The sequence below is a fragment of the Anolis sagrei genome, chromosome 2 (genome assembly GCF_037176765.1).
Source record: "Anolis sagrei isolate rAnoSag1 chromosome 2, rAnoSag1.mat, whole genome shotgun sequence".
Taxonomy (NCBI): Eukaryota; Metazoa; Chordata; class Lepidosauria; order Squamata; family Dactyloidae; genus Anolis; species Anolis sagrei.
The window spans coordinates 187,169,406-187,183,541 of record NC_090022.1 but is presented as its reverse complement, the minus strand read 5'-3'; the positions used below and the strand labels follow the sequence as shown (position 1 = coordinate 187,183,541).

Sequence of the window (14,136 nt, the reverse complement as noted above, 5' to 3'; positions counted from 1 at the left end):
GTCTACAGTCAATGAGAGCTGCAGTCTTTGGAGGATCTCACGTTCCCCATCCTTGCTGTAAAGGCCTTTCAGTCCATGGCACTGAAAATAGCTCTGATACACTCTTGTGCTATGTGTATACATTGTTAATACTGGGTAGCTAGTGGAACATGGCCAATATAAATGCTTACCCATTCAAATTACAGATTTGGAAAATGCAAAAAAGAGGGGTTCTATCATGTGGAATCACATTTGGAATTTTGCCTACAGTGTGAGAATAAGGTCTTATAACAGGGAGGGGAAATGGCTCACATTAAGTCAGTGACAGACAAATGGGAACTGAAGTCACATCTCCTTAATAGTGTCAGAATCCTTGTCACCTTCTGTAAGGTTTTCAAACTGTAAGTTAATTCCATGGATGCTATTTGCAGCCTCAGCAAATAGGACCAATTGACAGGCGACTTGAAGGCACACACAAACATATGCACAAAGGACTAAGCTGTGGTAACCCCCACACAGAGCCCATCTCGAACCTCCCCTCCAATGGTATTATTGGTGACTACATTGTACACTGCCTCATCCATCAGCACTGTCACGGGTATCCATGCTGCTGCTGACACTGCAGTTGGTTTCTCTCTGCAGGGAGAACAGGAGGGAAAGAGAGGTGTTGGGAGGAGATGCGATCATAGCCCACACTGGCAACCTAGCAAACAGAGAATGGGCTTCGTCTGTTCCACTTTATATTATGTGTGTAGTAGGAAAAGGAATCGCTGCAGTCTGCATTTCCCAGGCACTAGAGAAATCAGTCCAAGGCTCTCTCCTAAAAGACTGTGATGAAGTCAGCCGCAGCAGTTGCTTGTATCTGGTGACCTGGATTCACCTGATAAAGGCGAATTTAGCAATGCTTCCCTGGTAGGCATTGCGCTGCCTTTGAAGCAGTCAACAGCTGGGGAGAGTCCTGGTATACTTCAGAATCTAGGCCACCAAAATGCTGTCCTCGCCCCCTCCTTCCCCCGCAACAATCCCTCTGCTCAGCTTTCTTTCTTACTTTTTTTTACCCTGGTGAAACCCAATTTTTCTCCTCCCTCTGCAGATGCAAGCAGTGACCCTGTTTGCGGCATACTTTCCAAAATCATTTTGAAGCTAAACTTCGTATACATTTTTAGACTATCTCCTTCAACTAAAGATTGCATCTAAATAGGAAAGACAAAAAAAGATCGACTCAAGTTTCACTTGAATAGCAAATCAACATCCCCAGCAAATTCCTAATAGAAAAATTCCTGGTTCTGAATGTAAGAGCCCGTGGGTGCTAATCTGAGATACTAGTGTTGCTCCAAAATCCCACCAGAAGGATCAAACAGTAAATTGGTTTTAGTTGGCAGAATACATTTGACCACTATTTCTTAATCTCATTTCTCCTGTCAATCAAATGGCAATTATGAAACTACCATAGCAAGTTCACTTTGATGGCAAGAGGTAGAAAAATTCCAGTAAAGAAACTAATAGATCAGTATCAAACTTTTGACTGCCAAAGTAGGTCAAATGGCTACTTTTGTTGTATTGTATTATAGATACAGCAGGAAAACAAAGGACACTTTCCAGGGATGATACTCTACTACAAAGATCAAACACAGCTCAGCTCAGCGCCCTCTGAATACTGAGAAGGGTGACCTTCTCCAGAAGGGATATAATGCTCATAGTTCTCTGTCACGCATACACACATTTGTATTTTCCTTGACACACAGAGAATAACACTGAACACAAACAGCCCTGAATCCACCCAACCGCAAACATGTATGTTATGAGCTTTATATTTTCCTACTAAGATATAGCTCCTGGATCTACAATGAAGCACTAGAAGACCTGCACCCTCACTGAAGCTCCTCTGAACTCTTAAAAGGCATCCCTTGCTATCCTTGAAAGTGATTCCTCCCCAATACAAACCATTCTTGAATCTTCTGAGGAACACCATTAATTCAACAGGAAAAAAAAAAACCTTAGTAAGATACTATCATGGAGCCCATCAAAATCCTACTATGAAGAGAGAGATCCTTCCCGCAACTTTTTTTCATGTCAGGGGCAAGTAGCTTCTAGTGTGAGAGAATTGGCCATCTGCAAGCACATTGCTCAGGGGACACCTGGATGTTTGATGTTTTCCATCCTTATGGGAGGCTTTTCTCATGTATCTGCATGGGAAGCTGGAGCTGACAGAGGGAGCTCACCCCACTCTCCTTGGATTTGAATTGCTGAGCTGTCAGCAGTCCTGCCGACACAAGGGTTTAGCCCATTGCGCCACTGAGGGCAATTTGGATCAGTAATAAGGTTTCACTTTCACGAAACAAAAACCTCTGACTTAGACCTTAAACTTGAGACTAGCTATTTTTCTGGAATATAACTACTAGAATCTTCCAGCCATGATCATGTTAGCTAAAGTTCTTACTAATGGGGGTTGTAGTCAATTTCCCAACATCTTTTTGTGCCAGGCATGCTGCTTGCACCTTTCCACCTGGAAGGCAAAAACTCAGGATGGCAGTCAGTTCACTGGACAGTCTCAATAGTCAACAAGCTCAACAGCCTGGAATAAGAGCAGCCTGGAGAAAATGGTTTAAAACAAAAGGCAAACATAGGTGGTTCTGTGCTTCCCATCCCTGATTTTAAAACTGCAAATCTTCAAAAGAGATGCCCACCTAATGGGAAGAGGGATGTGGATGACTCCCCTACAAAACAGAAGTGTGTCAATAAATGAGATTACCCGAAAATGGAACACGAGCCTAGCTCGGGTCTTAGCTGGAGTCTGCCAGGAGACACTAGCTACTCGTGCAGGCTTTAATCTGCCTGCACGTTCCTTCATCAGTGGAACAGGGGTGGGAGGGGCAGGAGAGGAAAGAGTGGCTCAGTTTTTTGGCTTTAAGTAGGTTAAACAAATCAGAGTGCATCCACGGGCTTGGAACTGCAGCAGTCGTGCTCCCAGAATAGGCAAAAAGCCTGGGAAATAAAGATGCCGAATGTGGTTTCAAAGATATTTGTTTGCTTTACTGAAGGCCAGCAGAGATGGGCAAGTGAAAGGCAGGAGGGGGAGAAGGATGTGGAAACAGAAAATTAACAAAGCCAAACATCCAACCCAAGTGACCCAAGGGAAGAATCCAGAAATAGCCAGAGATTGTTTGCTTTATTCTAAAGACCAAGAAAAAGAGTTGCCTCCTCCAAATCACAGTCCCAAAAATATTTTTGAGGGGAGACTACAACTCTCAGAATCCTTACAGCACTGGCTATCCTAATGGAAGATTCTAGAGATGCCCAAAAATATATATTTTCCCCAAGCTCTGCTATGCCAACTCTGCCATTCTTCTGACCTCTACCCACGGTATTGCTACCCCAATACTTATCCTTCCTTCTCCACCTAAATCAGAAATGTACTCAATTGTGTGAAGAATTTGTGAAGCAGCCCAGATACCAATTTAGCAGCCCTGGCAAATGATGAAACATTATGAAAGCTGCAGTCTAACCTTATCTGGACAGCCACCTACTGTCCATTGTTGATCTATTGAGTGCACTACTAGGATTTACAGATGCTACAGCTTAGAAAATTTACTTGGTGAACTACAGTTCTCAAAATCCTCCAGCTAGCTTGGGCATTCAGTGGGAGTTGTCATCCAAAAAAATGTAACTTTTCCAAGATCAAGATTAGAAAACAATGGTTTGACACATGTTTCTTAAGACCCAAAGCACACATATTACATAATGTAATACTGAAATAAAGCAGGTTTTATGCAAATTCTTTGGGCAGTTACAATTTGCAACAATGGAAAGGTGAATTCAAAGAGCACAGGGGTGGGGGTGGTATTACAAAAGCAGTAACTGTAAAAAGGTTATATATTCCTGCCATTCTTCCACTACAAATGGCTCTTTCCTGAATCTGCTTTGCCAAATTCAGAGTGGGAAAAGTGTGGTCCTTTCAATCATGGTGGATTGCAGTTCGTCATCCCTCACCATTGATTATGCTGACTATAGCTGCTGGGAGTTGTAGCCCAGCAATATCTGAAGGGCCACACATTTCTTCAGCTTTGGCCTCAATGAGACAGTAGCAATCAAGATTTTATTATACATGTTTACATATATAATAAGGATTGAACAACTCCGCTACCTTGTCAGGAGCATGTGATTTGGAACACAAATCTCTCATGTTCCACAACTCACCTTTGGTATGAACAGCACTGTGAACAAATGCCTATGGACCTTTTTAGACTTCTTTTGAAACCAAGTTATTGGAAATAACAAATGTTGCTGAGAAACAGTTGGGCTGATTTAAATTTGCTTGTTGTCGTTCATTGCAAGCTGAGTTTGCTAATTACCCCAAAATGTACAATTTGAGAAACTGCCACCCAGTGCATTATGGAAGTAGTCAGAGCACGTGTGAAGCAGACTCCAATTTTAATCAAGTTTAATTTCCACAGTCTCCACAGTTTGATTTTAAATCAAACCCAAATAGATTTGTGTGAAAAGGGTTTCCTTCTCGTGATTTCATGTCATAATCATGCCTCATTGGAATAGCCAATGCGTTAAACCCAAATTGATATCTGGGCTGCTTCACAGTTTCTTTTTATTTTTAAGATACTGGGCAGTGTTAGATTTGGTCCAAAAGGTGGCAGGTATCAAGAGGGGACTGCTTACACCCCACCCTTTCTCCCTCCTGATGCTACTCTCACCCACATATATATTTTCTGACCCCTGAACCTTAGCAAAAAAGCAAGAAAGGAAAAGCATCCCCAGCCAAAATAGAGAACCGACCTGCCTTGCAATGAAAGTAACAAGCCCACATCCTATGCAAGCCTCACTTTCACACTACTAGCCTGGCATATCCTGTCTGATGCAATGCATTTTACTTTGATTGCAGGCTCTCTGGCACCCGGGAAAGTGCCATCAATGCCTGGAGACAGCAAAGTAGGTCAAAGTCGCCACAACAGGAGAAAGGGCAGGATGAGGTGGGAGAGCTTCCAGTTGGAAGGGAATTTTTTTGTTGTTGCTGCTGCAGAATTACATACCTACTCTTCAGTGACATGAATCTAGCCGGGAACCCACTCTCATCCTCACAGAAACAAACAGGAATGGGAAATCAAAACAGGCTTGCAGAAAGTCAAGTCACCTACAGCACCCTATTCCTCTTCAGGACTCCTGTTCCCATTTCTACCCTGACAATTATGCACTAGGGAGATAAATCACATTTTAGGAAGCAGAATGCTCCGATAATGTCATTTTATACTTCCTACTGAAACATAAGAGGGATGGAGAATAAGAGGGATGATGCTGTTGTACTTAGCTTTTGGGCTTCATGATGGAGCAATTGGTTGCCCACTTTCATGAACACAATCATGGTTCAGTCAGGTCTTTGACCCAGCAGGGCTCTTCTTATGCCCTGACGTTAGCATACATACGCTTCAAATATGAGAGATGCTATAGCACTGGCAGCTGGATCCTATCTCTATCCAAATGCTAGGATGGAGCCATGGTATACTGCGGGAAATTGACAGAGCACAAAACAAATTGCTCTAGTTTTCCCAATTTTTCATTTATTAACATGAATCTTTTCTGCCAAATTATGATACACAACAGCACATGAGAACTCTATATCTTTATATATCCTATAATGGGAATGAGTGGCACTGTTGTTGCCAAAATCCCTTCTGCCACAGTAACTTCTGTAATATCAGCTGTGACATAAGTCACGAAGAGAAAACAGAGAAAAAATGTACTTGTATTCAAGGGAAAGGTTAAAAAACAAAGATTTCTCAAATGTTTTTGTCGATCCATATCCTGTAATTCACAGGGAAGCTGAAATATATTGATAAAGAAAAGCAAATGCCCCTTGCTACTTTCAAAAGTATTTATTGGACAGTACTGGATAACTACTGCATTTCACTAGCTAGGGGCTAACCAGATCCTTGTGAACGTGCTATTTGGGGCATGCAGCATGATCGCGTGTCTGCAGGCAAAGGGCTAAACACCATCTAATTTTCATCATGAGATGAGTGCTGTCTGTTGATACCAGTGATTATTGCAACCTGGATATCTCTAAATGCACAAGGATGTGCAAACACAGCAGTGGGTCATTGGCTGGCTGCCCAAAACAACACAGCTAACGAGACAGGTTTTCAAACACCCATAACATGTAGAAAACAAAGCTATGGAAATACCTTTGGCAGATTTTCTGCATATGAGCTCCTATTTGGAACCCCATGACTCAAATGAGCTTTCTCAATTAACTCCAAGAACACTTGAAATCTCCATACAGAACCTTGATGCCAGGCAACAATGAGACAATTTAATTTAGATTTTTTTTCTTGGCATGAGGGAAGAGTAATGGCTGAGTTGGAGCAATGCACTTTCTGTCAATCCTCATTTCAATCTTGCAAACTGATCTGCTTGCCTTATTAATAGCAAAAGACAAAACTATACGGACAACATAGAAAGAGGGGATATACTCTTAACTTAAATGAAACATCACTTGAATCTCCTTGAATATCCAAATTCTGGTTACCACTGATGTTGTTGGGAACCATTATATCCTCCAAACTCTGAATCTTAGGCTGAATCTTGACAATTCAGTGCCCTGTTATCTAATAACATCCCAGTTAGATTGGCGTTGCGATAAACTCCTTGGCTAGGAAGCAAATGAACATTAAAATATTTAACTCGGTCCACATCTCAAGGTTTAAAATAAGTTTCTGTTCCTGAGGACTGTAATTGTGAACAGAATAAGTGAACATGCCTTATTTAAAAGTAAGTAATGCCATACCAAAGCACAGAAGTATAGAATGGTTTGCATTCTTGAAAATTCAGCCCTAGCTCTTAGTCCCAAAATTCCCTGGCAGGTCGCTGGCATTCCCTAAGAAAAATCAGATTTCCACACAACTGGTAGGATAAAGGTTCCAAGAAACATTTTGGCCTGGCTGTAAAATCCCACAATTTCATGTACCAATTGCAAGAAAGGTGCACTGCTGAATCATTTGTTCTTTTGACTCCTGTTTCAATGGAGGAATCCTGCAAGGTTTCAGATTTTAGCCTCAAAGAGTAGCATATGAGGAAAGCAATGGGACAATCCCCACTCCTCTCCCCCCAATCCTTGTGTTTCATATTGGGCTGGCTGACCTATTTATTTCCTGTCACACCAAAGCCTTTTGTTACCCTTCTCCAAAAGCTGTCATATCTCCAAAGAACATTCATCCTAACTGAAGATGGCAATGCAGTAATCAATCCTGTAGGCTTGTCCTCTATTAGCTACCTACTTGTTTTCCCTACTAGTGGGCACAGCAATCAATGCTACAGGAGTGTTAACATACCTCATGCAGCTTTTCAGAGGATTGGCTGTTGATTGATCTCATGAAGATTCTACGCATACAGCTCTATGAAGGATCATGGAAAGCACTACCAAAAAAGGGGATTTTGGGCATTCAAAATAGCAAATGCCTATGTTTAAATAGACAGAGTCTCTCTGCTATCAAGAGCTACATGACATGCAGAGACCAAGAGGTAAAACACTGACTAATAGAAGATTACCTGTTGCTTACTCCAAGTGTCAATTATGGAAAAGCTTCTGCCAATAACACAGTTGCCTGCTTTCGCCCTGGACAATTAAGATTGCCAAGGCAAACTTTGCAAAAGCAGTGTGACTAGATTTGCAGAGGCTTTCGCGAGAGCTCTCTTCCTCTGCCATCTTTCATCCTGAACAACGGACACTGATCCAACAAAAGAAAATTTCTTCTGAGATCCTATAGTCCCTCATTTGGTGTGGCAAGATCATGAGGGGTGTCACAAGGGTGAGGGAGGAAGGAGTGCAGAGAGGGAAAAACTGGCCATTTTTCTACCATTTGCTCTCTGTTATAACTGTTCTCCCACTGAGCGCTGTCCCTTCCCCTAACATCTTTGATACTGACAGAAAAAAAAATCAGAAATGACATGAGCCCCAGATTTCTTACACTATTGCATTAGTTCATGGCCCGACCATGAGACATTCCTCCTGTTTCACAGGTTTCTGGCTGAGCAGGATGCAACTCTGATCAGCACGAGAGACAACCATGCCCCAGGCTAGCCCAGGTAGGATGGAATCCAGGTGACACACCTTGAACTTCACATTCACTGGAGGAGATAGGATGTGGCCCTCTTGGAGCAGGAGATCAGGAAACTCAGTATTACATATAGAATGCTGCTCAGAAAACTTCGGCACGCAAGGTGCTTCTATCTTAGCGTGCCCGAATTCAGAGTAGCACACCTGAGCACCGCACGAAGATGCATCTTTTGTGCACTCTCTTCCACGGTGGCCTCTGACTCACCCGGCAATCCCCCTCTAGCAGCGATTAGCTGGAGAAAACCTTGGGCATGTGCCGCTGTCATTCAAGGCTGCAGGGCTCAGTGGAGAGAATGCACAGTCAGGTTAGCGCCACGCAAGCAGCAAGTCACATGCAGGCATGCCCAGGATCATCCCAGTAAGGGACCTGACAGGGATGTCACTCCCATCAGACAGATTAGGTAGATGGACGCTGGTCTGTGTGGTCAGCATAAGGCAAGAGCCAACCTCTCGCTAAGGCAACCTTGAATGCCTTTTCGCAGGGAGAAATATCTGGCTAGTGGTCCACAGGCCACACTTGGCTCTCTGTGAAAATTCAAATCAGAAGTATTTCTTAAAGTTATTTGTTTTTTAAAGAGTAGAAAGGTTTTTCCATCATAAACAGAAATGTGTTCACATTGTTAACTCCTCTGCACCTCTCTATTTGGGTTTTGTGTGTAAAGGCAGGCAGCTTCCCCCCCTCCAGCGAATGCATTTAGTTTTAAAGAAGTGATTGACTGCAGTTAAGAGTGACATAAATATCCCATCATTGAAGGCATATTGTAAAATCTTCTGCACACAGATTAGAAGCAAAACAGTAAGGTTAAGCATTCAAAAACTCCCCTTGGCCCTAGCCAGCATGACCTGTTTCATTATAGTATATAACCTGCTCAGGAAGTCATACAAAAGGGCAGCCCCTACCCTGCTGTTTGGAAAACTGACAACACAGAGGCCAGTCAGTCCTGCTTTAGAGACATAGTCTTGCATACACCCATCACCAGCAGGAACTGCTCCAAGATGGATGAAAAGAATTCCAAAACTGTATCAGCACTGGGGTGTATTTCTCCTCAACATGCATTGAAATTCACACACACTGCTATAGGCAGTTGATAAATATTGTTATCAAAACAAAACAAACAGGATGCTGCTAGCACACAGCAACCAACAGCAGTGCTTGTGTATCTTTGAGACTGGAGGGTCATTCAAGTTGACAACATGGACACCACAAGTCATGATGTGATTATATTGCTTGCTACTGTGGTACAGTACTGCTACTGAAACACCAGAATATGGCAATCTACAGAGGAAACCAGTATTACCCCCAACTCTGTTTTTCCAGTTGAGAAGACACAAAGCCTCTCGCCAGGTTCCAATAACAGAAGGATGCTAAGCTTCATGGTAGAGTTTTCATATCACTTTCTAGGATGTCATAGCAAGATCTCCATTGTAGTGGCACATTTAAGTACAAGTGTGGACAAAACATAGTACTTATGGTACTGTCCAATTATGAAGGGACCCTGCAATAGCTTTAGACATCACACCTTACCTGTAGGCCAAAATAAATATAGATGACGCATTGTACCAAGAAAATTCAAGAACTATTATTTGCATATTCTTTGAAGCTCCTCAAGGCAAGGCACTGTTCTAGTTAACTTTGTGACAACCCTCCAGGACAAAAGAGGTTGAGAAATAATGTGCGGGTCATAAGGCTACCTGCATAGCTTCATTCCTCCATCACCCTCATCCAGCCCGTAGTCAGCACACCACACAGGTTCTTGACATGAGAGAAGCCTCCCACAAGGATGGTAAAACATCCAACATCCGGGTGTCCCCTGGGCAACGTCCTTGGAGACAGCCAATTCTCTTACACCAGAAGTGACTTGCAGTTTCTCAAATCACTCCTGACATGAAAAAAACAGGTTCTTGTGGCCACGGGGGAATTTCTTAGGGTTTAATTAAAGATCTCTTTCCCTTTAATGCTATGAAATGCTTCCCCTACTCTACACTCCAAAAGCTTCTTATGGATGGTTTAGAAGAAGGGGGGGGGGGGGGGAAATTAGGCTTTGTATCGCTCTCCAGTCAGGATAATGGTGTCCTCAAAAAGGACTGTACAGAACTAAATGCTCCTTGCGCAAGTTTCCCTTCATGATCTCGAGGTCTGTGGGAAACCTAAGCTTCCCAGCACAGGGTGATGTCCTTTCCTTAAACTAAGAATGTGCTAAAGCCCAGTTTGTGTATAACCTGCACTTTTAAAAATGCAACAAAAGAATGGAGAAAAGGGAACTAGCAAGTGAATCAATGAAAAAATAAAATTCTATACAAATGTGTTGCTGCTGTGTGCCTTCAAGACATTTCTGGTGTGGCAACCCTAAGGCGAACTTGTCATGACCATTTCTTGGCAAAATTTGTTCAGAGGGCATTTTCTCTGAAGCTAAGAGAGTGTGACTTGCTCAAGGTCAGTCATTAGGTTTCCATGGCCAAGCAGGGATGTGAATCTTGGGTCTACCAGTCTTCTAGTTCAACATTCAAACCAAATCTATACCACAAAAAGATGAATTGCTCGAGCTGAATGAATGTTATAGATTTGTATCTATTTGTTTTTGCACAATCTGTTCCTCTTCTGCTAATTTAAAGGATTGGAAAAGAGGTATATGCAGATCACTAAAGCTTTACCTCTTGATCCCTGGGAGTCTTGTTCAGAACCCCATCAAGCGTTACTGGGTCAAGCCAATCTTTATTTTATTGTGGGAAAGAAACACGACCTTTAATCATACAAAAAACAAACAGAAGAAATATTCTCAGAATGTTTAACTCAGAGTCTGATACCCGCATTTCACTTGTGTGTGATGCAACTATGGGAGGGAAAGCCAAGGATTTCCATATTGGAAGTCCCTCACTCTATCCTTGCCATCTTCAGTAAAGAGAACTCAAGATGGAAAAGACATTAAACTCAATACAACAGTATTCCCCAATCTAATACACACTTGATGTATCTCACAAACCCCATCACTCACAGCCTTTGGTGGGGATGATAAGCATCACAGTTTGATACCTCTTGAAGGGCAAACCAAGAATGGGCAACTTGGAAGTCCCTGAACAGATGCAGAAGTCGAGTGGGTAGAGATCAAAAGACAACCTGGCAAAATGGCACTACCTAGAAGAATCTTCCACCTTGTGTGACTCTGAAGCAGAACAAACAACTCTGCACCTGTATGCTTGCCCATAATGCCCTGCCTCATGTACAGAGGAAGAATTGTTTAAAGCTGCAGACAATGAAGTCACTGTTGTCTGTTTTTGGTCAATAATTATTTAACAGATTGTTCTTCTATTTTTATCGGTTTTATACATACTTATGCAATAGGGTCACCCGGTGGCACAATGGGTTAAACCCTTGTGCTGGCAGGACTGCTGACCAAAAGGTTGGGAAGTGGGGTGAGCTCCCATCTGTAAGCTCCAGCTTGCAGATGGGAAAAGCCTCCCACAAGGTGGTAAAACATTTGGGTGTCCCCTGGGAAACGTCCTTGCAGATGGCCAATTCCCTCATACCAGAAGCGACTTGCAGTTTCTCAAATCATTCCTGACACACACAAAATATTATTATGCAATGCTTTTGACACAAAATAAAAACCTCTTGAGGGCACCAGGTTGGGGAAGACTACTGTACTGAATCAGTCTGAACTGGATACATCTCTTCAAGACTGCTCAGATATCACATATCAAAATATCTGTTGTGGACCACTTCAGGGACAGACCTGAATACAGTAGCCTACTTGGTCCAACCAACACTTTTTGAACATTTAATGGAAGCCCTTCTTTCTGATTAGTAAATTAGTCCTTACCATCTTTGCCACATTCCTATACATCAGGGTTTCTTGCATTTTCCTCTCACAAACCCTTTCGCCCAAGGAATGTTGACATATGTAGGTATATGACATAGATATCAACATTAAACATTTCCTGAAAATAAACCAGCATTTGCAAGGCTTGCTAAACTGGCGGATTTTTCTTTTTGTGCAGCACAGCTGAAGCATTTTCTGCAGAGTTCACTGTAAACCCTACACACTGTTGCTAACAGATTTGTGTAAATAGGAAGCATTCAGAAACCTTTTCTTTTGCCAAATTTTCATGATTCCCGACACTGAGCTAAGGGAACTCCATCTGGGTCTGAACCCACAGTTTAAGTAACGCTATACTCTATAGCAGGCATGGGCAAACTTCAGCCCTCCAGGTCTTTTGGATCTGGCGGGCTGAACTCTTGTGCCAGCAGGACTGAAGACTGACAGGTTGAAGGTCCGAATCCAGTGAGAATGCTCCCTTTGTCAGCTCCAACCCCCCATGCGGGGACATGAGAGAAGACTCCCACAAGGATGGTAAAACATCAAAACATCCCCTCGGCAACATCCTTGCAGACAGCCAATTCTCTCACACCAGAAGCGACTTGCAGTTTCTCAAGTTGCTCCTGACATGCACACACACAAAAACGGCTGTTAGAAATTGAAATCCAAAACACCCGGAGGGCCAACGTGTGCCCTATAGTCTTGGTGGAGTCTGCATTTCATGGGACTCGCTGACCCCACAAAACCTTTCAAAGGAAGCATCTTTCCATTTAGTCAATCAGTCTCTACCATTTTCTTCCACATTCCTATATACTGCATAACCTCTTGAGTCTTGCTGACCCCATTTAACCTCTACTTCTCTCTCATGCATATATATGCACACAAGCGTACAAGCTGGCTGTACACTGTTTTGGAGGGGGTTTTTTGGGTGACATAGAAAACAAAAAGGGAGCAGCAGCTTTCCAGATTCACCTGTCACATATTGCTAGGTTTCATTTCCTTTATTTTCTTTTTGTACAAATCCAAAAGGCACCCATGTGATTCAAATCCATGACACTGTGTTCCTGCTCCATTTCTAAACAAATAGTAATTTTATGCACACATTCCAATGCCACCCAGTCTCTCTCCAGCCAAGAAGCTGCAGCCTCTTCCTAACTAATAAATCCCAACATTACATCAATAGCCATCCTCCCTTTCTTTGTATCCACTGGCATCTGTGTTTTCCATGCAATCCTCCTTCCAGAAAAAAAAACACCTCACAATAACAGCCCATGCTAAAAGCAGAAAGGTTTTTGCTGCAGGGAAATATCCACTAGCTAAAAATAACACCAGAGGATCCCTTCCTGTGCTTCCAAAAGGAAATGAATTCAATCCCTGAGACTTTTTGATGCCATGGCAGCTCCAAGACAGAAGGGGAGACCAGGTTGGGGCTGAAAAGGAGAACGCCCAGATAGGAGAAAGACCTCAAAACATCACACAATGCCAAGGCAATGGGAGGCAAAGAGGGTGCAGAGCCTTGCAGCCTCTTTCCTAGGGTAAGAAAATAAAAATAATGTGTGCAAATAAAAAGAGAGTTGCAAGAAGAGCCTTACCTGAATTGTTATCCATGGCGTGTCTCTTTTCCTCCCGTTGTGAAGGTGGAGAGAAAAGAAGGAGAAGGGAACTGCTCTGAGGATGTTGTGTTGTGTGGCGAGAGAGGGAAAGACTGGGTTTCCCAAACGGGCGACCAAGGGAGGAGGATGCGCTCAAAGGGGAACCCTCTGCGGCTGGCTTGCCCTCCTTGCTTCCCTCTCTCTCTCTGTGTGTCTGTAGGTATGTGTGTAGATCTCTCTCTCTCTCCCTCTCCCTCTCTCTCTGGACGCGTGTGTGTGCTCTGCCTGCCTGCTCTGCTCCCGCCCCGCTGCAAAATGGGTTTAAGGCTCCAGAAGGCAACGTTTTTGCTGTCGAGTGCTGCTTCCACGTGCTTCGGAGCAAAAGCTCAGGGAAAGCGGAGCGAAGGCGGGCTGGGAGGGGAGGGGGAGGGAGAGGGAGAGGGAGAGAGAGGCAAGGCGAGGCTGGAGGTTCCCGCCTTCCATCCCTCCTCTCCCCCTTTGGTTTGTATTTATATAGGCACTATAGCCCCCCCCCCCCCATGGATGCACCCCTTTCACAGCTAAGAAGAGCTGGGGTGGCTATTCGAAGGGGAAGTCCAAGCCTCCCTTGAAAGTTTGTCGTGTCCCA

The 14,136-nt window shown here is 43.4% G+C and overlaps 1 protein-coding gene across 1 annotated transcript in view; it reads right to left on the bottom strand.

Annotated features, from left to right (window-relative positions):
- The window catches only part of LOC132767701 (nuclear receptor subfamily 1 group D member 1-like), a 38,128-nt gene extending 24,214 nt beyond the window's left edge, over positions 1 to 13,914 (bottom strand). The window contains exon 1 of the mRNA XM_060762928.2: positions 13,509 to 13,914. Coding sequence (XP_060618911.2) covers positions 13,509 to 13,524 — 16 coding nt within the window. The 5' untranslated portion in view covers positions 13,525 to 13,914. The remainder of the gene's footprint in view (positions 1 to 13,508) is intronic.
- Positions 13,915 to 14,136: the final 222 nt, after the last annotated feature.